Raw genomic sequence first — 20,356 nt, forward strand, 5'->3', positions numbered from 1 at the left:
ATCAGGAGGCGCTACTTCACGGTCAGGGCGGCTAGGGTCTGGAACCAACTTCCAAGAGAAGTGGTGCTGGCTCCTACCCTGGGGGTGTTTAAGAGTAGGCTAGATGTACACCTTGCTGGGGTCATTTGACCCCAGCATTCTTTCCTGCCATGGCAGGGGGTCGGACTAGATGATCTAACTCAGGTCCCTTCTGACCCTAGAAACTATGAAACTATGATAACAAAAAGTCATTTTTCAGATATGTAGGGAGTCAGAAAAAAAGCAAAGGTAACATTGGACCCCTGCTGAACCAAACAGGACAGCTGATAACTGACACCCAGGAAAAGGCCAACCTGCTTAATGGATACTTCATGTCAGTTGTTCATCCGTGCAATGGATCTGCCCTGCCTAGCAAGACGTGGGACAGCCAGGGCAAGGATGTATTTATACCCTGCATCAATGTTGATCTAGTACAGGATCACCTTGAGAAGCTGGACTCTTTCAAGTTAGCTAGTCCTGACAGATTACACCCTAGGGTAATGAAGGAGCTGGCAGGTGTCATAGCCCAACCATTGGCAACAATATTTGAAAATTCATGGTGCTCAGGTGAAGTACTTGAAGACTGGAAGAAGGCCAGTGTGGTACTCATCTTCAAGAAATGGCAGAAAGTAGATCCTGGGAATTACAGACCAATCAGCTTGACTTGAAACCCTGGTAAGATTCTCAAGAAAATTATCAAGGACACCCTTCTGGATAAGGTGGCTGAAGGCAACATCCTGAGGGATAGTCAGCACAGGTTTGTTGTGGGTAGGTCTTGCCTGACCAATCTCATCTCCTTCTATGACCAGGTGACGTATCACCTGGACAAGGGAGAAGAGATTGATGTCATATACCTGAACTTTAAAAAAGCCTTTGATCTGGTGTCCCATGACCTCCTAATGGAAAAATTGGCCAGCTGTGGCCTCGGCTACACTACAGTCTGATGGTTGGGAAATGGGCTCCCAGGTCGGACCCAGAGACTAGTGGTCAATGACAGCAAGGCATTATGGCACTCTGTGACCAGTGGCATCCCCCAAGGCTCTGTCCTTGGTCTGGTTCTCTTTAACATCTTTATCAATGATGTGGACACCGGTGTCAGAAGTTTACTGGCTAAGTTCGCCCACGACACAAAACTTTGGGGCATAGCATCCACACCTGAGGACAGGCTAGTGATCCAGGCTGACTTGGATAAGCTTAGTAAGCGGGCAGACACAAACCTGATGATGTTCAATATTGATAAATGCAAGGTACTCCACCTTGGGGAAAAAAAATCTGCAGCATATTTATAGGCTCACTTGCTAGCACCACTGCTGAAAGAAACTTGGGGGTCATGACTGACCACAAGATGAACATAAGCCATCAACGCAATGTCACAGCTGGTAAAGCAAACAAAACCCTGGTTTGCAGCTATAGATGCTTCTCAAGTAAATCTCAGGATGTCATCCTCCCACTGTACTCGGCCTTGGTGAGGCTGCAGCTGGAGTACTGCATCCAATACTGGGCTCCGTAATTCAAGAAAGATGTTGACAAGCTTGAGAGAGTCCAGAGGAGAGCCACGCGCATGATCAGAGGTCAGGAAAACAGATCTTACGATGACAGGCTGAGAGCCATGGGACTTTTTAGTCTGGAAAAGCACAGGCTCAAGGGGGACTGGTGGCTGCTCATAAAGTACACAAGGGGTGTTCATCAGGATCTGGGAGAATGTCTGTTCACCAGAGCACCCCAAGGAAAAACAAAGACCAACAGTCATAAACTCCTACAAGACCGTTTTCAGCTGGACATAAGAAAAATTCTTACTGTCCAAGCCCCCAGGACCTGGAATAGACTCCCTGCAGATGTGGTGCAGGCACCTACTCTGAACTCATTCAAGAAATGATTGGATGCTTATCTTGCTGGGGTCCTTTGACCCTAGCTGACTTCCTCCCCCTGAGGCAGGGGGCTGGACTTGATGATCTTTGAGGTCCCTTCCAGCCCTAACGTCTATGAAATCTAAGTGGTGGAGAGGCTAACTAGTAGGGGGAAGTTCTTCTTAACTTCCTGATGATCACAAACAGGGGTTGAGAATGGTTAAGAATATGAAGGTGGAAGGTAATTTGGGTGACAGTTTTGAGGACTGTATATCTTTAACCTATAGATGGAGCCAGAGGGTGCCTATACACATTCATTAATGTGCAGTAGTTACTGCACATTTAGTTTAGTACTTACTAATTGAAGTACCAACTAAATGCACAGTAACTACAATTACTGCGCAGTAGCATCAGAAAATGTTTTTTTAGTGACGCTTACTGTACAGTAGCCGAATACTACTGCATAATAGAGTATTAGCACAGTTTTTGCCCAGCAAGCTACTGCACAGTGTTATTAAGCTACTGTACATTAAGTGTCTCATGTAGGCATCCCCAGAGAGAGCTAGGAGAAAGTATCACGGCTGTCTGTGTGCTGGTAGCATGAATAGAGAGACCTCTTTGCTAAAGTGGCTCCTGGCTCAGTGAACTGACCCCACAACATGACAGCAGTGACAACAAAATGATAAGAGTTCAAGTTACTTAGGAAAAGGAGGAAAGAAAGAAACAGAATGAAGACACTGGGCTTCAGGAAAGCAAACATTAATGAATTCAAGGAATTGGTGAGCAGGATCTCCTGGAAAGGAAGTCTAAATGGAAAAGAAGTCCAGGAGAGCTAGGTTTATTTTAAGAAAGCTCTTTTAAGGGCACAGGAGCAAGGTATCCTGATGCAACAAAAAAAAAAGAAAGAAAGGGAAGTGCAACAGAAAACTAGCCTTGTTAAACAGGTATCTCTTAAATGAGTTGAAACTCAAAAAGGAATTCTACAAAACTGGAAACTGGGTCATATTATTAGGGAAGACTACTAAAGTATTGCACAGCCATGCACGGAGAAAATCAGGAAGGCCAAGGCATGATTTGATGCAACTATTTAAGGATGCAAAAAGCATTAGAAAAGGATTCTTCAAGTATGCCAGAAGAAGAGGAGAAAATAAATGGTACTTTACAGAATGCAGAAGGCAACCTAGTTATGGATGATGAAGAGAAGGCTAAAGTTTTTAATGCCATTTTTACTTCAGGCTTCATGAATACAGGCAGCTATCAAATGACACAGATGGAGCAAAGGTGGGAAAAGAAGCAAACAACCACAAATAGTGGAAGAACAGGTTAGGGATTACCTAATGAATCTTTATGCTTTCCAGTCAGCAGGGCTGGGTTTCAATGATAAAACCTAAAGTATTGAAAGAACTGGTGGAGGTAGTTTCAGAGCCATTGGGTGTGTCTACATGTGCTATTAATGCACTGTAAAGCTTTCCCTGGGAGCGCATCTGTATGTGTGCTCATCAGGAGCAATTCAGTGCAGGGCTACTCCTGCCATGCTCTGCAGCCAGGCTCCCCCAAGTGTCAGCCCTGGGCTGGCAGTGGGCATGAGGGTCAGGCTCCAACGGGTAGGGTGAGCTGTCGCACCTCTGGGGCAGCAGTTCCCCAGCCCTGTGCCTTGGATCAGCAGATCCAGGGCATGGGGCTGGTAAACAGCTGCAGGGGAGAGGACACTTTCCCAGTCCTGTCCCCTGATCTGCCAATCTGGGGCATGCATGGGACTGGGAAACAGCTGCTAGGGAGGGGACAGTTCACCCACACCCTGATGCCTAGGCTGACTGGGAGCAATTTGCTCGTGGTCAGCTGTCTGCACAAGCAGTACTGTGCAGTAGCTAATGTGCAGTTAATCTGCTACCTGTATTTACAGGTAGTAAAAATAAATAAATAAATAAAATCACACATTAGCCTAATTTACTGTGCAGTAGCTGCTGCACACAGTTACATGGTGACACTTAGTATGCAGTATATTATTCTGCTGCAAAATAAAGCATCTTGTGTAGACGCACCCATCATCTATCATCTTTGAGAACTTGTGAGTCAGATAAAACCTTAAATAACTGGGAAAAGGGCAAATACAGCGGCCATCGTTAAAAAGAGAGAAGGAGGAGGATATGGGGAATTACAGACTAATCAGACTGACCTTGATATCTGGAAAGATCTTGGAGCAGATCATAAAGGAATCCATCTCAAAGCCCCTGGAGGAGAAAAGGTGACCAGTAACAGCCAGCATGGATTCCTCAAGAGTATGTTATGCCTGGCCAACCTGATTTTCTTTCATGATAAAGTGACAGATTCTGTGGATGGGGGAGAGCAATGGACATGCTATACCTTGATTTTAGAAAGGCTGTTGACATTCTTTCTGTCTTCTGACATTTTAACAAGGCTTTTGTTAATGACATTGATTTTATGAGGTCTCTTCCAGCCCTATTTTCCTACGATCCTAATACATATTACAATGGAGATCACATAGTACTAGATATCTTCAAGTCTTAGTTTTTTGAAGTGGTAACATTAAAATATACCTACCTTTTTTAGTGGCTTGAGCAAAACAACACCACAGCCTTCTCCCCTTCCATAGCCATCTGCCTTCTTAGAAAAAGGTTTACTCAGTCCCTCAGGAGAGATCATTTTTGCTTTAGTGAGAGACACAAAAGTACGGGGATCTATAATACAATTCACTCCTCCACACAGAGCTGCTTCACAGTCTCCTGGAGGAAAGTAAATATGTTACTTTATTGCATCTACTGTGCATTCTCCAGTTTTACAGTGGTGAATTTAATTAATTTATATAGTGAATGTACAGCATTACCGATAACTGATTAAAACATTTCAGAAACATTATAGAAAAAAAAAATTGTTTTCCTGAAAGTTCATTAATGCAGTCAGAGTTTCAGGCCTTAAAAATGGTATCACTCTCAGGGTGCATCCCCACAAGTATGCATGTGCAGGGTCGTGTATTTCCCACAGGACATATAGCAGTGACATATTTGTGCCACTGCTATTTACCCCCAGGCACACCCCTGTACATGCATTCCAGCATGCAGCAAAGTGACCCAGGTAGGGTAGGGGAGGCTGCTGGCCCCAGCAGCCTCACTTGGGGTACAGGGGGCCTGCTGAAGCAGCAGCGGCACTGAGCCAACTGCTCAAAGCCTGGTCAATAGCCACAGCGTGGTTCTAGCCAGCAAGGTCCCCTTTCTGGCAGCACAAGCTACTGCCACATGCTCCACACCATTTTTTTCGGTGGCCTAGTGTCAAAAAAACACTCATCGCGTTACAAATTAGCAGCACGGTGAATGGGTGCACATGTGCCGTGTGCAGCTCTTCAAACTGTTTTGAGGTGCCACAAACTGCACGTGCATGTTTGTCAGGATGCACTCAAAGTGTCTGTGACGGTATTAAACCTACAATAGAAGTAGTCATTAAAAGAGTTAATAATCTTGATCTGCTTAAAAAAGACCAAAAAACAAAAAAAAACCCAACTCTTTAAAAAGAGAGACACCATGATTTTGCAAAATAATGGCCTTTAACAATTTAACAGGTCTTAATAATAAAATACTTCTACCTTCTAAAGTGTCTATAATCAGCAATGGTTTCTGAAAGCTGTATTTAACGCTGCTGCCTGTCACTGGAGGAATAAAAAGCTCTAGCCAATCAGTTCCATAGTGATACAAGTTTCATTCTATTTGCTTCAGTAATGGAAAGATGTGATGATTGAATGTAGTTACGAAACAGCTTCAAGTTCTTACTGTTTGTAACATGAATCTAATTCCAGTAAGAAAATGAATGCCCGGGTGTATAATATCATTGTAGCAACTGAACTGCAGTAGCAATCCTAAGTTCTTTCCTTGTTTCAATATAGCAAAAGCTGTGTTAACCAGCACTTCATTAGCCAGAATACTCTATTAATTGGCATCCAAGGAACATGGCAAAAGCGAAACCAGAAGTACCACTCCAGGTTTTGCCGCCACTGAGAGCAGAGTTCTTGCCACTTCTTCGGCCCACAGCCCAGGGCAAAGCAGACTGAGCAGGGCAAAGCAGCCTGCCCAGGGCCCCCCTCCCTGCCCCCTGGCACACTGATGCTGGGGAGTATACCAGGTGGTGCACATTTGATTAACCAGCATCCAGTAGATATTTGATTAACTGGCATTCCCCATTCCTGGGGGAGGCCAGATAACAGAGCTTTTACTGTACCTTGTTTAATGGCTTGCATGGAGTAATGCAAAGCAAAAAAAAATGATGAGCATGCAGTATCAATGGCTAGGGATGGTCCAGTCAGGTTAAAGATGTATGAAATCCTGTTAGCAGCTATGCTCATTGCTGTGCCAGTTCCATCATAATGATTTATTTCTGTTACCGCTCTGCTTGTTAAGATCTCATAGTCTCGATTCATTAGACCTGTATAAACAGCAGACATATGTTACGTCAGCACAAGAAATTACACAGATACTCAGATCTAAAATTGGTGATATTCCTTCCGCTCCTGTTTTTGACTTATACCGCTTTACATGAACTCACAGTGAAACTCTAGTTTACTAAAGTCAATGGCAAAATTCTCAGGAGCAAAAAACCAGGACCAGCATTTTGCCATTACTTACATATTTGGTACTTGAAACTTGCATCCAAATACTAAATGACAGAATGTTTCTGAGGGAAAGTTGCACTAGTTTAACTAATGATGCACTTTAATTATTTTAGTTAAATTCAGGTGATGTCTTGTGTAGACATCCTTCCTTCAGTTTTAAACTGGCTTATTTTGGTTCAACTTAAATTGATCCTTAGTTGTCATAGAGTCATAGACATTAGGGCTGGAAGGGACCTCAGAAGATCACTGAGTCCAGCCCCCAGCCCCAGGAGCAGGAAGTCAGCAGGGACCATAGGATCTCAGCAAGATAAACATCCAAATATCTCTTGAAGGTGTTCAAAGTGGGTGCTTGAACCACCTCCGGCAGTAGTCTATTCCAAACCTTGGGGGCTTGGACAGTAAAGAAGTTTTTCCTTATGTCTGACCTAAAACAGTCATGGAGGAATTTGTAACCGTTCAACCTTGTAACTTAGACCACAGTAAGCCTGATTAAAACTAGATTAAGACTGTCCATACAGCTTCTTGCACCAATTTAGCTGCATTGCTTTAAAAAAAAAAATCACACTTGTTTTTAAATGAGTACAGCTTTCTCATTTAACCAAGTCCTTAAGTGCTCAAATGTGACTTGACCCTATGCAAACAAGTGGGGAAGTAAGGTCCTAAAGAACCATTCCCAACTCCAGTGGGATCATATAGAATTTACCTGTCATCTGGGATGCAAGCTATTATGGGCCAGTGACAAAGCTGCACACCTCATACCCTCCTGTGGGTCTATGAGAAATGAAGAGCTGTACTGTTGGCAGACACATGGTAGTCACAACATTTGTGAGCCCTTTAACTAATTCTATAACTGACAAAAAAAGATGTAAAGTAAATAATTTAAGCAGGGGGACCAAACTACTTAAGTGGGCAGTAAATAGCATATGTAATGTAAGGAAGCAGGGAGCTACAACATTAAAATTTAAAGTGGGCAGTAGGCACTCTGTAAGCAGTGCTACCCATACCATAAACATGATAAAACCTGTGAAAACTGGAAACACTACAGGACCAATGAATAAAGATCCTGAGAGGGATGAAAACTAGACCAGGAAAATATCCCAAAAAGGGCAAAACGTGCTGTTGTCAAGGCAATCAAGGTGAAGAAGGGGTATAGATCACTGTGGCAGGCCCTTGCCCAGCTTATTTGCTCTCTGCAGCACAGGTGGCCAAGCCTCATCCAGCACAGCTGCCGCTGCATGGCTGGATGAACCAGGCCCCAATTGTGGCATGGCAGCCACGCACTAAAAGGTGGCCCAGGGCCCAGAAAGGTGGGAGAAATTCTGTGCACTGGAAATGGCGCCAGACATGGTCCCTGCCACCAGGACCACCCCACTGCTGCTGCCGTTACTGCCACTGCCACTGCCACTGCTGCCGCAGGTTGGTAAGCCAGAGGCACCATCCTAGGCTTCCCTGAACCAAGAGGGGGCCAAACAGAAGGGGCATTCAGGCACCAGACAAAGGATTGTCCAGAGCAAGTCAGGCCCTGCTCGAGTGGCCTGTCCAGGGTCCAAACCCCGCACTGGGACTGAGCAGTTCATCTTGGCACCACCGGATTGAGCAGTTCACACCAGACAGACAGGGATGGGACAGGGTGGACAAGTGGGCATGGAGGACACCCAGGCAGGAAGAACCCCAGAGGTACAGGCCACTACACTCTAGCCCCCCAGCAGCTTGACCGTGCACTCAAAGCATGCTGTTCCCCACTGTGTCCAGCTGCAAGCAAACCCAGCAAGAAGCATGGGGAGCCATGAGGACACCTGGAGGCCACAGGAAGAGCCCTGAGGAAGAGGGGGGCACATAAAAAGGGGAGCAAGGGGTCAAGGAAGCAGAACCCTGTGCCCAATGCTTGGTAGTGAGCAGCTCAGCATGGGGGCAATGGTGCCCTGCCCACTGCTCAGCCTGAGCTACCTTGAGTTACACTGTTAGCCTTTTTCCCTCAAAGTGTTATCTTGATACGGGACATCATACCAGTTGCATACCAATCTACCTGTGGCAACACCAAGGTGCAGCTTGCAATCTCCAAGAACAACCAAGTGGAAAGGGGTGGGAAGCAGGGGAGAAGGAGCCCCATAGAAAACACACCAAAGGGTGTTCTGGAGCCAGTAGGAACCACTGAATAACTTCACAGAGGTACAAATACCATCCCAAAGTTGTGGCAAGTGAGTAGGTTCAGGGGTGGTCCACCCCCAGGTGGCAATGCATTGGCCTGCTACAATCAACCATAAAAGAACAAGCAAAGAAGTAAACTGTGAAGCTCCATCCCTACCTATCAAGAAGAACGGAGGACTCCAGAAAGCTTCTGAACACTTAGCTGTGGGAAGACACTCTGTCCTCAGGACTACATAAGATTTATGCAAAGTTTCTGTTGTATCTTAACTTAAGCAAAGCTTTCTATTGTTTCGTTGTCTTATGCTTAAAATTGTGAAGTGCTCTACTCTTCAGAAAATGAATTATTCTTATACAAGCCATTTCCATGAATTTAGTGCCACCACCTAAATTTTAACACTAAGTTTAGGTAACAGTACAATCCTAACAGGAACACCAGGGAATAGATGTGCAACAGGTCATGAGTTCACAGACATGCAGGGGAAATAAGCATCCATTTACAGTCATTCAAAGGGTATCATCTTCCCCATACCATCAGGTATGCTTCCCCACACCATCAGTTTCTGACTTATGCTTGGGTCTATCTTACACTAGAAAAGGTTCAGCTATACCTGAAAACTTTCCAGGTATTGGTGTACTTTCTACCAATAAGACTTCTTATGCTAGGAGAGCTTAGATGAATTCACTGGAACCAGTAAGCAATGCTGACAAAAGCCAATATAACAGCATGTACAGTAGGGCTTTTAATCATATAGAAAATAAGTTTAAAACAGATATCCTTAATGAACATTGTAGCAGGGCACTAAGGTGCCTGCTACTTTGAGAGTAGAGATAAGGACTCAGGTGCAGGTTGCCGGGCCAACCAGTTAATAAGGGTAAGGACTTACACCTGCCTGATCAGCTGATCAGAAGGGGTAGGGCCTGGTGCCTATACATATAAACCACAAGTCTGAGGCCAGTATGTGGGGGCTGCTGGCTGCTAAGGGAGAGAGAATGCTACTGATGTGAGTAAAGAGAAGCTGGACTGCATGGGCAGGCTGATACTACAGAAGAGATAGAGTACCTGTTGGGTGGTTCGAAGGATGTTACAGCTAAGTGGCTAGAATTTATGTTATAGCTCAGGGGCTTATGCTTTGTCCTTGTGGTTCACACTGAAGGACTGGGTGAGGCTATTAGGGGTTGGAGGAGGCCTCATAGAGGCTCCACAGTAGTGTGGGGACCCTGGCACCAGAGAGGGCACTGCATCTGGGGGTGTACTGACCCCAGCCCTGAGGCAAAGGGGAGCAGAGAACTGGAGGCCAGGTAAGGCTGAGGCCACCTGAGCCCAGCAAGGTGTCAAGACCCCAAGGAGGAGAGTTGGGGCCAGGCATGGCCATGGCTACCTGAGCCCCAAGGCTCTGGTAACCCCAGAGCAGGGGGCAGCATGATAAGTGCCCTGAGGCAAAAGGGAGCCATGAGAAGCCCTGAGGCAAAAGGGGGCAGAGCACCAGAAAGCCTGGTTGCGAGACAAGGGCTGCGGAGATTCTGAGCGCCAGAGAGGGTGCAGAGAGCAAGACTGACCGAACAATGTCCGAACAACATCTGTGAGGCTTGGGGCATGGTAAAGGAGTGGCTGGAGTCACGCATAGCCCAGAAGGCTGGGGTGCCCAGGAACCCCCATTAGCAGAGCTGGGCTAATGTACAGGAGGATAACCGTGTCCAGGAGAACCAAAGAGGCAGCCTCCCTAATTACATAATTGACATCAAAGACGTGGTGGATGAGATTGAGGGTGCATCATAGACCGACTGGACATGGTAAGGGGCGCTAGGCGAGAGCATAGTGACCCCTAGGGAGCTACTCCTGTTACAAACATCATTATACTGACAAAAGTTTGTCCTGACTTAATTTATGTATATAAATTCATAATCAGCTAGTTAGATAATGTGAGATCCTTTGTACACATACGGCACATCTATATGAGACACTTAACTGAGTAGTAGCATAGTTTACTGTGCAGTAAGCATGGGTGTCTACATGTGAACATGCTTAATGTTAAGGTGACAGTATTTGGATCTTGGGGAACACTGAATTTGCAACTAAATACAAGACTATAGCCTGTGGCCCAGCAAAACTGCTAACTACAAGGCAGAACGATATATTAAAAGTAACACTGCAAGACGCTTAGGCAAGCATTTTCCTAATAATGTGGTAGTGTGTAGGACATATGACTCATTATGTAAAAAGAACAAGATGCAGCCCACCAGCTATCATTAGGAGATGAGCAGAAGCAAGACCCTGGAGATGGTGAAGAAATCAGCAAGAAACAGGAAGTGACTGAAGGAAGCAGAGGTCAAAGTCTTAGGCATGCGCTCATAGCAAAAAAGCATGTAAATAAGTAAAATGCATAGGTATGTCCATGCTAACGAAATAAATAGTAAACAGAGGTGAAGCTTGAGATAGGAGGGACAAAGGTGGAGTAAATGTTAATGAGCACGAACCAAGGTGTATAAATGTGGAAAAAATGAATGTTCAGCATGGCTCCCCAGTTTGTTGGAGCTAGTCCGAAACTGTCTCCATTTTGAATAAAGCTGTGGACAAGCAATGTGTGCAGGTGATGTGTGATGGCATCGATCTATTGTCTCCCTAGTCATTGGGCATCGCATGGAGTCAAAGTCTAACACTTACTACACAGTAAACCTCGCTAATCATGAGTAAATTTGCCACTTGCAAATGCAAGTAGCACATTTACTTTTGATTAGTAATGGTGCAGTAGCACTCATGTAGACATCATACGCCAGGGGGCGGGAGACTGCTCTCTAACTCCAGAAGTTGCCTGCTGCTAGGGCAGGCTCTTCCTCTGGAGCCTGGGTGGGGACAATGTCCCCCTGCCCTGGCAGTGGGGAGCTCCAAGACCCCTACTTCAAGATTGAGATTGGGGCGTGGGGGCTGGAAGTTCCTTATCTCCCAGTGCCAGCTCCATGATCCTAGAGTCAGCACTGGGAGACCCTTATCTCCCAGCCCCAGCTCTGACAGTGGGGCTGGTGCTGGGAGATAAAGATATTCCAGTTACAGCCCTACAATGAGGAGCCAGCACTGGGAGCTCCCTGCTAACAGGGGCTGGGGAGCCTGTTTCCCACCCACCTCCGCACTTGCAAACCTGAGCAGGGAACAAGCTCCTTAGCCTGTTCCCCACCCAGCTCCCTGCTCATGCATCTGAACCAGGAACAAGCTCCCCAGCCTGCACCCCGCAATTGTGGAGCAGGGGCTGGGAACTGTCTTGATCAGAGGCAAGTTCCAGCCCCATGCCCTGATTGGGTGATTGAGGCTTGGGGCTTGGAAAAAGCTGCAGAGGTGGGGTAGGTCCCAGCCCCCTGCCCCAATCTGCCAGTGGGGCAGCTAACAGAGCTAGCTGCTAGCTGCCCCACTGGAGAATCGGACCCAGGGGCTGGGACCTGCCTCTCCCCTGCAGCTCTTTCCAAATCCCCTTCCTCTAATTGGGGAGCCAGAGCAAGGAGCTCTCTGCCCCAGCAGAAGACAACCCCGGGGGCAGGGTGTAATGTCCCATCCCTGTCCAAGAGACAGCTCGGACTGTTGCTCCCTGCCAGCCACTGGGCTAGCACCCAGGGAGAACCTAGAGCTCTACCTAGAGGTGGCAGGGGCCCACTACAGGGCCCCAGGAAGCAGAAGCAATTTGCTGCCATTAGCAGCAAATCTGTTCCCCTTTCCCTGCATGTGTAGATGCCTGCTCAGGAGTGTTTACTCGTGAGTAAACTGATCCTGAATCAAATGTATGTGTAGATGTGCCCAGAGTAAGCAGCACTGTTCATAGCATATTAGCTTTAGATCACTAACATTCAGAAAGTTTTTCAAAAAACATTCTATTCTTAAACTGCTCTTTGTTAGAGTGCTATCTTACCAATGAAAACCCCTGTTTTGGTGCCACTGATGGTTTCTGTAGCAATTCCTGCATCTTCCAGTGCTCTGTATGTGCATTCCAGGAGTAACTTGTGTTGAGGGTCCATGCGTTCAGCTTCCAGATCATTAATTCCAAACATTTTGTTGTCAAATGTGTTAAAACTGAGAAGTACAAACCAGGAGATGATTTGATTCATAAAATATGCACTGCTAAAGAGTTACCTTTTAATAGCTTCATGTTCATTTATAATTTCATGGTAAGCTAATGTGGGAGCTGCCAGTCCATTACTGCATACAAATTAATGGCCTATGGGTTGGTCTCTTCTTTTAAAGATCTAAAACAGCAGTCCAGCTACTCTGCACTTCGAGTTATGAGTCATCGTGGAAGCTTTTGCTCACACAATAAGTCCATTAATATCAGTAAGACTAAATACTAGGGCAGTCAAACGATTAACAAGTTTGATCTCGATTAGTTGTGCATTTTTTAAAAATTAGTTGCAATTAATCACAATTCTAATTCTATAGCTAAAAACCCAATTATGCACAGGAAAACTCAAAATTATGCATAATTGTATAGTTGGGGGGAGGGGTATGTGTGTGGTGAGAGTTTGTGAGGGTGTGGGAGGCTGTGTGTGGGGACTGGAGCCCAGGGAAGAGGGGCTTCCACACACCCTGGCAGGATGCGGGGTACTATGGGTCCGGAGTGAGGTGCAACAGCATGGCTGGGGGTCTGTGGCTTGGAAGTGAGGGGCAAGGGCAAGGGCAAGGGCAAAGACATGGCACAGGCAGATCACTGTCCCCTGCCACAATCACATTACTCCTGCCCCTTGATAGGTGTTCTTTTTTATGGCACTGGAAATCTGGTAACCCTAAGAGCAGTGCCCAGCAGGTAAGTCTGTGGAAGCAAGGGGGTGGGGCAGATCAAGGCCCCCACAGTGAGGGAGGGAGTAGGGTAGGGTCAGGGGTGAATGGGACCCTGGGGTTGGGGTGGGTCATGGGAAAGAGCCATGGGCAGCTCATCCGGGACAAGAGGGGGGTGCACTGTGTGCACCCCTGGGGGAGGCATGGGGAGCATGTGCCCCCTGGATTTGTGTGTGTGGCAGAGGCAGGCTACCTGCTGTGGGCTGGGGCTCTGCACCCTGCTGCTTTTGCCCTGGGAGTTGCATGCTGGCCATGCCACACTTCCTGCCTGCCTGGCAGCAGGAAGCACAACATGTCATCATCATGCAGCTCCCGGGCCAAAGGCAGCAGGGCACAGAGCCCCAGCCTGCAGCAGGCAATCTGTCTCCACCATGCACACAAATCTGGGGGGCACATGCCTCCTCTGGGGGTGCAAGCAGCAGCAGGCAGCCATGTCCCCGCCAAGCCTTCACCCCTGGATGAGATGCCCACAGCTCCATCCCATGACTTGCCCCGGCCCCAGGATCCCATTCACCCCAGCTCCTGCCCCACTGCCTCCCTCACCATGGGGGCCTCAATCTGCCCCCCATCCCTTCTCCCTCCTCCCAACCATTCCCCTCTACAGACTTACCTGCTGGGCACTGCTCCACATGCCACTGGGCTGCATTTCTGGCTGCATGCACGCTGTAGTTGTGTGCCTGCACATAGCATCCCGATATGGCACCAATATATCAGTGGACCTCTTGTGTGTGCATGTGCGTGCACATGCAAGTGCATGTATAAATATGCCCTGCCCCTTCCTGCTGCAGCAGCCCAGAGCCTGCACCCAGGTTGCCCTGCAGTCTTCTGCACTGCCACTGCTATCCCACTGGGTGGCCCAGAGGCAGAGATGCTGGAGCAGAGCCCAGGCACAGGTTCCAAAACCATGTCTGCAATTAACTAATTAAAAAAATTAATGCAAGAGCCAATTAACACATTAATCACACATGTTAACACTTCATCGACAGCCCTACTAAATACATTAGTAAGTGTTGGCAGGATTCAGTTCAGTGTAGCGAGACTGTGGGCCCAGCCCTATTCTCTCTAAAATGAGTAGGAATAGAGTGAGACCAAATGTTTTGAAGTGAAATGTCTTTTTAACAAAATAAGCAGAGAAGGTTTTTACACACATGCACACTAAATATACTTTAATCTTTGCATAAAGTGTTGTCTCTTAAAGTGGTCCCATCACTTACAAACACTTAGGGTCCTACAAACCTTTATTTATACATGTAACCCTCATTTCCAGGAGTAATCTACTGAAGGAGATAGCATGTGAATATGATTAGGGGCTTGTGGCAATGGAACTCAAGTGAAATATGGACTTAACTAAGATGCAAAAAAGTACTTGGACCTTTTTTAGTTTTTCATGCTCCTACCCATGAACAACCCACTTTCTCCTTCCTTGGAAAAGTCACAACAGAAGGTATGTGAAAGTCGAGATACAAATGCTCTTTTCTGTCTAGCCAGCTCCAAAAATATTAGTCCTTACAACAGTATGTTTGCCAAATAATTATAGGAATTCACACAAACTAAATTTTAAAAATACATAAAAAGTGAAACTAGTAACGGAAGATCAAAAAAGTAGTAAGGGAAAATTATTTTAAAATATAATTTTATTTCATTTTATAAGCAATGAGATTTACCAGGTACAGGCTAAACTTCCTTTCCTGAGGCTCCTCTGAACAAAGAACTCAGGCATTTTTTCATAGCTCTTCTGAAGCGTAAATGTTATTAACTTCAGTAGCAACAGAAATAGAGTTCAAATATCTAACTTAAAAGTCTGACTAATGGTTTAGAGCACACTGACAGACTTACCTGTCCAGAAGAGCTGCTTGTGTTGTGCATATTTTTCCAGGTTTGTTATCATCTGGATCATACCACTCTTTGGTGTCAAATCTCTCTAGAGGAATTTCTACAGTACAGTTTCTGCCTTCTACTAGTACTTTCCAGAAATTGTCAATTCCTTCACCTGTTGCATGAATAGTTTTTAGAAGCAGGTTATATTGTTTTTCACACAAAACATTTACTAAAAAAGAACCTCTCGTCTATAAGTCTAGTTTCTTAAAGTAAGATCTAACATCCTCTCGTTAAAAAAGTTAAGTAACTAAAGATAAGGAAAATGAATTTTTTTTCAGTGATATGGACACTGAAGCTCTGCAAATGAATGGGAATACTTATTCCTCGGACTTACTTTTTAAAAACAACTCTCACAAAATCATGTTTTTATTCCTGTTTGGGAAGTGTTGGAAAATTTGCCAAGACATTAGCTTGAGTATAACATTGAGGCCTTTGTCACAATGCTATTAGAAGCAACAATATATTAAGTGATTAAAATTCAATGTATCATGAGTAGACACAAAATACAACAGAATTCTGGATCATTCATATCTGGCTGGTTCACAGCTCAGTTAATTTGCAGCAGATTGCCAAATTTAGAACAAACCACTCAGCTGATTGCTTTGACTGTTATTTCAAAAAGAGTGCTATTTCTATGATCAGATAGCACTCATCATTAGTTCCACACAACTCCCCATAGCAGCAGCAGTTCTGGAGTAATTCAGCTGTCCCGTGTAGCTATTTGTTGCAATTCTGTATTTTCTGAGATACTTCACAAAACAATATCTTTGCAAGGTGGAAGGCAGGGCAGGGTGGCACCTTATAGACTAACTCATTCTAAGATGCATGAGTTTTTGTAGGTTACAGCATACTTCATCAAGTTAGCAATTCAATCCTGCAAAGTAGCTGGGTTCCAATGTACTTGCTTCTCTGCATAATACCACCTGTATCCCTCTCCACTGTATAATCCTACATCTGTAATCCAATCCAACCCTCACCTTCTCTTTTCCCCCTCTTGCTTGTTCTCAGCCTCATTTGCCTATCTGATTGAAGAAGACTTTTTGGGTTAGGCAAGTTCTTTAAGACAGAACCTGGGTCTTCCTTTGTGCTTATACAGTGCCTAACATAGTGGTTTTCAACCTTTTTTCATTTGTGGACCCCTAAAAAATTTTGAATGGAGGTACAGACCCCTTTGGAAATTCCAAATGGAAGGGTGGACCCCTTTGAATTGTAAGTGTACATATTCACACACTTTTGTTTGAACATAGTCATCTTTCACAGACCCCTTAGACATGGACTCCTGGGGATCCACAGATTATGGATCACAGATTGAAAACCACTACCTTACAAAATGGACCTGAACTCAAGCACAATTCTGTTGGTGACCCATTGGTACTGGCCCTCTGAAAAACTGTGCCCTTGCATATATAGAGAAATTGTGCCAGTTTACCTAAAATCAGTTAATGAAGTCACACATATGGTAAATGGGTGAGACTTTACCCTTTTTCATTTCTTACAATCCCATAATATAGCACTTGTTTATTTTTTTCCAGAAGTCAGTTTCAGTTGTTTACAAGGTCTGTGTACAGACGTTCAAATGATCTGGGGGAATTCTCCAGAGTTTGTTTTCATAGTAGAAAAATTTTACCTGGAGACACCTGAACAGATATTTGAATGCAGAGCCCCTGAAGAGCAGAGAGATTTCTGAGTTTCCAGGGGGACCCTGTGAACACATCTCAGCAGGCTCTGCAGGATCCCTCAGTCTGCTTGGAGAGAGATGGCAGCGGTGCACAGGGCAGCCCTGATTGGCTGACCCAGACTATTCAGGGTGAGCCTGTGTCCACTGTAGCTCACTGTGTGGATTGTGAAGGTGGCGGGTGTCATGCTCCCTGCTCAGCTAAAGCAGTAGAGTCCAGCCCAAGTAACATACAGTCTTCTTGTGGGGAGTGTAGGAAAAGCACCCTGGGATGCTAGAAGACTATGTTATGGCTTTTCTCACAAAAGTAAGTTGTACAGACATTAACTTTCCCAGGAGAACCTGAGTGTGATTTAACTCTGGTTGTTCCTGGGTTATTTTTCTTCTGAACAGGCCATTTTTGCTTTGGAAGACAAATCCTGAAGATTTGTACACTCATGGTTTCTACTGGGAGAGCAGCAACTCTTGCAGGAGACACCAAATGTCTGTACATAGCCAAGGCTTTGTTGCTTCTTTCTGTGAGTGCAGGCAGCCAAGGTTTGTAGGGGACAGAGTTTGAGTTTTATCTGCCTAGGAAGACAGCTCAATTTGCATAGAGATCATAGAATCATAGAATCAGTGAGTCGGAAGGGACCTAGACAGATCATCTAGTCCGACCCCTGCCATGGGCAGGAAGGAGCACTGGGAGTGGCAGGGGTCATAAGACCCCAGTCAGGTGCCCATCCAGTCTCCTCTTGAAGATCTCCAGGGAAGGTTAGAGCACCACACTTCTGGGAAGCCTATTCCAGGCTCTGGCCACCCTTACAATGAAGTAGTTCTTCCTGATATCTAACCTAAAGCTATCCTCCCTCAACTTGTGGCCATTGTTCCTGGTGACTCCAAGGGTGGCCCTGGTGAACAGACTTTCCCTGAGTCCCTGCTGCTGGCCCCTGTAGGTAGCCACGGTCCCCCACCTCAGTCTCCTCTTGCAGAGACTGAAGAGATTCAGGTCCCTCAGCTTTTTCTCATAGGGTTGGCCACTGAGGCCCCCAACCATACGAGTGGCCTCCTCTGGACCCTCTCCAGGTTCTCCACGTCCCTCTTGAAGTGTGGTGCCCAGAACTGGACACAGTACCCCAGCTGCGGCCTGACCAGTGCTGCATAGAGGGGGAGCAAGACCTCTCTGGACCTGTCAGTGATGCCCCTGTTGATGCATGACAGTGCAGTTGGCTCTGCCTATTGCTTCATCTCATTGGCGACTCATATTCATCCTGAAGTCAATCCTGACTCCAAGGTCTCTCTCTGCCTCTGTGCTGCTGAGAGGGTCAGCTCCTAACCTATAACCATAATACTGGTTCCCTCTCCCCAGGTGCAGCACCCTGCACTTGTCCTTGTTGAACCGCATCCTGTTCAGATCCGCCCACTTCTCCAACCTATCCAGGTCTGCCTGGATGCGGTCCCTGCCTGCCGGTGTATTCACTTTACCCCATGGCTTGGTGTCATCGGCAAACTTGAGATACATCTGTATTTCATGGATGATATAATCCCAGAGAAGTGTTTAGTTATCCTTCCACTGATGCCTAACACAAGTTATATGATATTTGGAACAAGCAGCACTCTTATTTAATGCTAGTCATATCACTCCCTTGTGTACTGCTTGCTATAGATATAGGTATGTTTTATCTGTAGTAGCCCAATGAGCTGCTAAGTTTTGGCCTGACCTTTGACCTTGGCCTTAACAGGTAACAGACTGTAGATAAGGCCGCCTGACACTTCCCATTATGAAGATCCTCCTTTAGACTGCATATGGCACTGACAACTTTAAAACAATGAGCCAAAATATTCCACGCTGGATGTCTGCCTCAGCCTGTTTGGGTTTTTTTTTATTGAAAATTTCAGTAAAATCAGTTCAGCTCATTCCGAAAAAGAAATGAGAGGGAAATGTACTGCTTTACTCATATCAAAATAAATGAGCGAGTGTGCTTTTGATTGCTCTATTACTTTTGTGTCTATTAGAAACTTACCTCCAGGGAAGTTGCATCCTATTCCCACAATGGCAATTTCATCCCCAGGCTCCATGATTTTCAAATTTTATTCTTGAGCTGCAGAATATACTTACAGAGGTCACAAAATTCAAATGGAATGATGTGTTTCTCATTAAATGCAGGTATTAGTATTGAAAATTAACATTCCAAAATACACTGGCCTACACAACTGGAATAAATCTCAAGTTTCCTGTGGGCTCTGGTGAGGATGGGATTTATATTACCAAATGGTGACTAGATTTCTACTGTTCCAATCTGTTGTTGGCAGGAAAGCTACTTCCTTTGCACCCTGACACTCAGGTCACAAGACTGCCCATATATACTTTCATACACACTACCACTTCTTTTTTCATCCTTTCACTCATTTCAACATGTTCAGAAGGACAGAATTGCACATATGCGCACACCCACATAAGCTACATACCTATTCATACTAATGTGTTTTTCAGTCCCTTTGACAGAAGGCAGGATTGAGTTGTACCTTATAGACTGACTAAATCAGGGATGCAACTTTCATAAGCAATAGCTCACTTTATCAGATTCTATACCCTTTCATATCATCTGATGAAATGAACTGTTGCTTATGAAAGCTTATGCATTTCTGATTTAGTAGTCTAAAGCTTAAACTCTACCATACCTTTTGTCTAATTTAAGACTAACATGGCTAACTACCAGTCCCTTTGACAGCAGAGATATTTAAGGAATGGGAAGACCCCTCTTATCAGCAAAACCTTTAGAATTCCTTCCGTCCATTTCCTGAGACCAAGATTTAAATGCTAATTCTATTATACATATTACTATTGTGCTGTATCAATGTGTTTTGTTTCAGAGATTTCATAGACATTAGAGCTGGAAGGGACCTTGGAAGATCATCAAGTCCAGTCCCCCGCCCAAAGGGCAGGAAGTCAGCTGGGGTCATAGGTCTGAGGAAGATAAGCATCCAATTTGCTCTTGAAGGCGTTCAATGTAGGTGATTGAACCACCTCCGACGGCAGGCTATTCCAGACCTTGGGGGGCTCGGACAGTAAAGAAACTCTTCCTCATGTCCAGCCTGAAACGGTCCTGCAGTAGTTTATAACCATTCAACCCCGTCATCCCTAAGGGCGCTGTGGTGAACAAACGTTCCCCCAGATCCTGGTGGTCACCCCTGATAAACTTATAGGTGGCCATTACATCACCCCTGAGCCTGTGCTTTTCCAGGCTAAAGAGCCCCATGGCTCTCAGCCTGTCATCATAAGGTCTGTTTTCCTGACCTCTGATCATGCGCGTGGCTCTCCTCTGGACTCTCTCAAGCTTCTCCACATCCTTTTTGAATTGTGGAGCCCAAAACTGGAC

The 20,356-nt window shown here is 45.5% G+C and overlaps 1 protein-coding gene across 1 annotated transcript in view; it reads right to left on the minus strand.

Annotated features, from left to right (window-relative positions):
* The window catches only part of LOC109307568 (mycocerosic acid synthase-like polyketide synthase), a 38,385-nt gene that overhangs the window by 8,657 nt on the left and 9,372 nt on the right, over positions 1-20,356 (minus strand). The window contains exons 3-7 of the mRNA XM_019531592.1: positions 19,001-19,078; positions 15,281-15,434; positions 12,525-12,685; positions 6,093-6,296; positions 4,428-4,609 (exon numbers count right to left, since the gene is read on the minus strand). Coding sequence (XP_019387137.1) covers positions 4,428-4,609; positions 6,093-6,296; positions 12,525-12,685; positions 15,281-15,434; positions 19,001-19,055 — 756 coding nt within the window. The 5' untranslated portion in view covers positions 19,056-19,078. The remainder of the gene's footprint in view (positions 1-4,427; positions 4,610-6,092; positions 6,297-12,524; positions 12,686-15,280; positions 15,435-19,000; positions 19,079-20,356) is intronic.

The sequence above is a fragment of the Crocodylus porosus genome, unplaced genomic scaffold (assembly GCF_001723895.1).
Source record: "Crocodylus porosus isolate Cpor-Errol unplaced genomic scaffold, CroPor_comp1, whole genome shotgun sequence".
Classification (NCBI taxonomy): Eukaryota; Metazoa; Chordata; order Crocodylia; family Crocodylidae; genus Crocodylus; species Crocodylus porosus.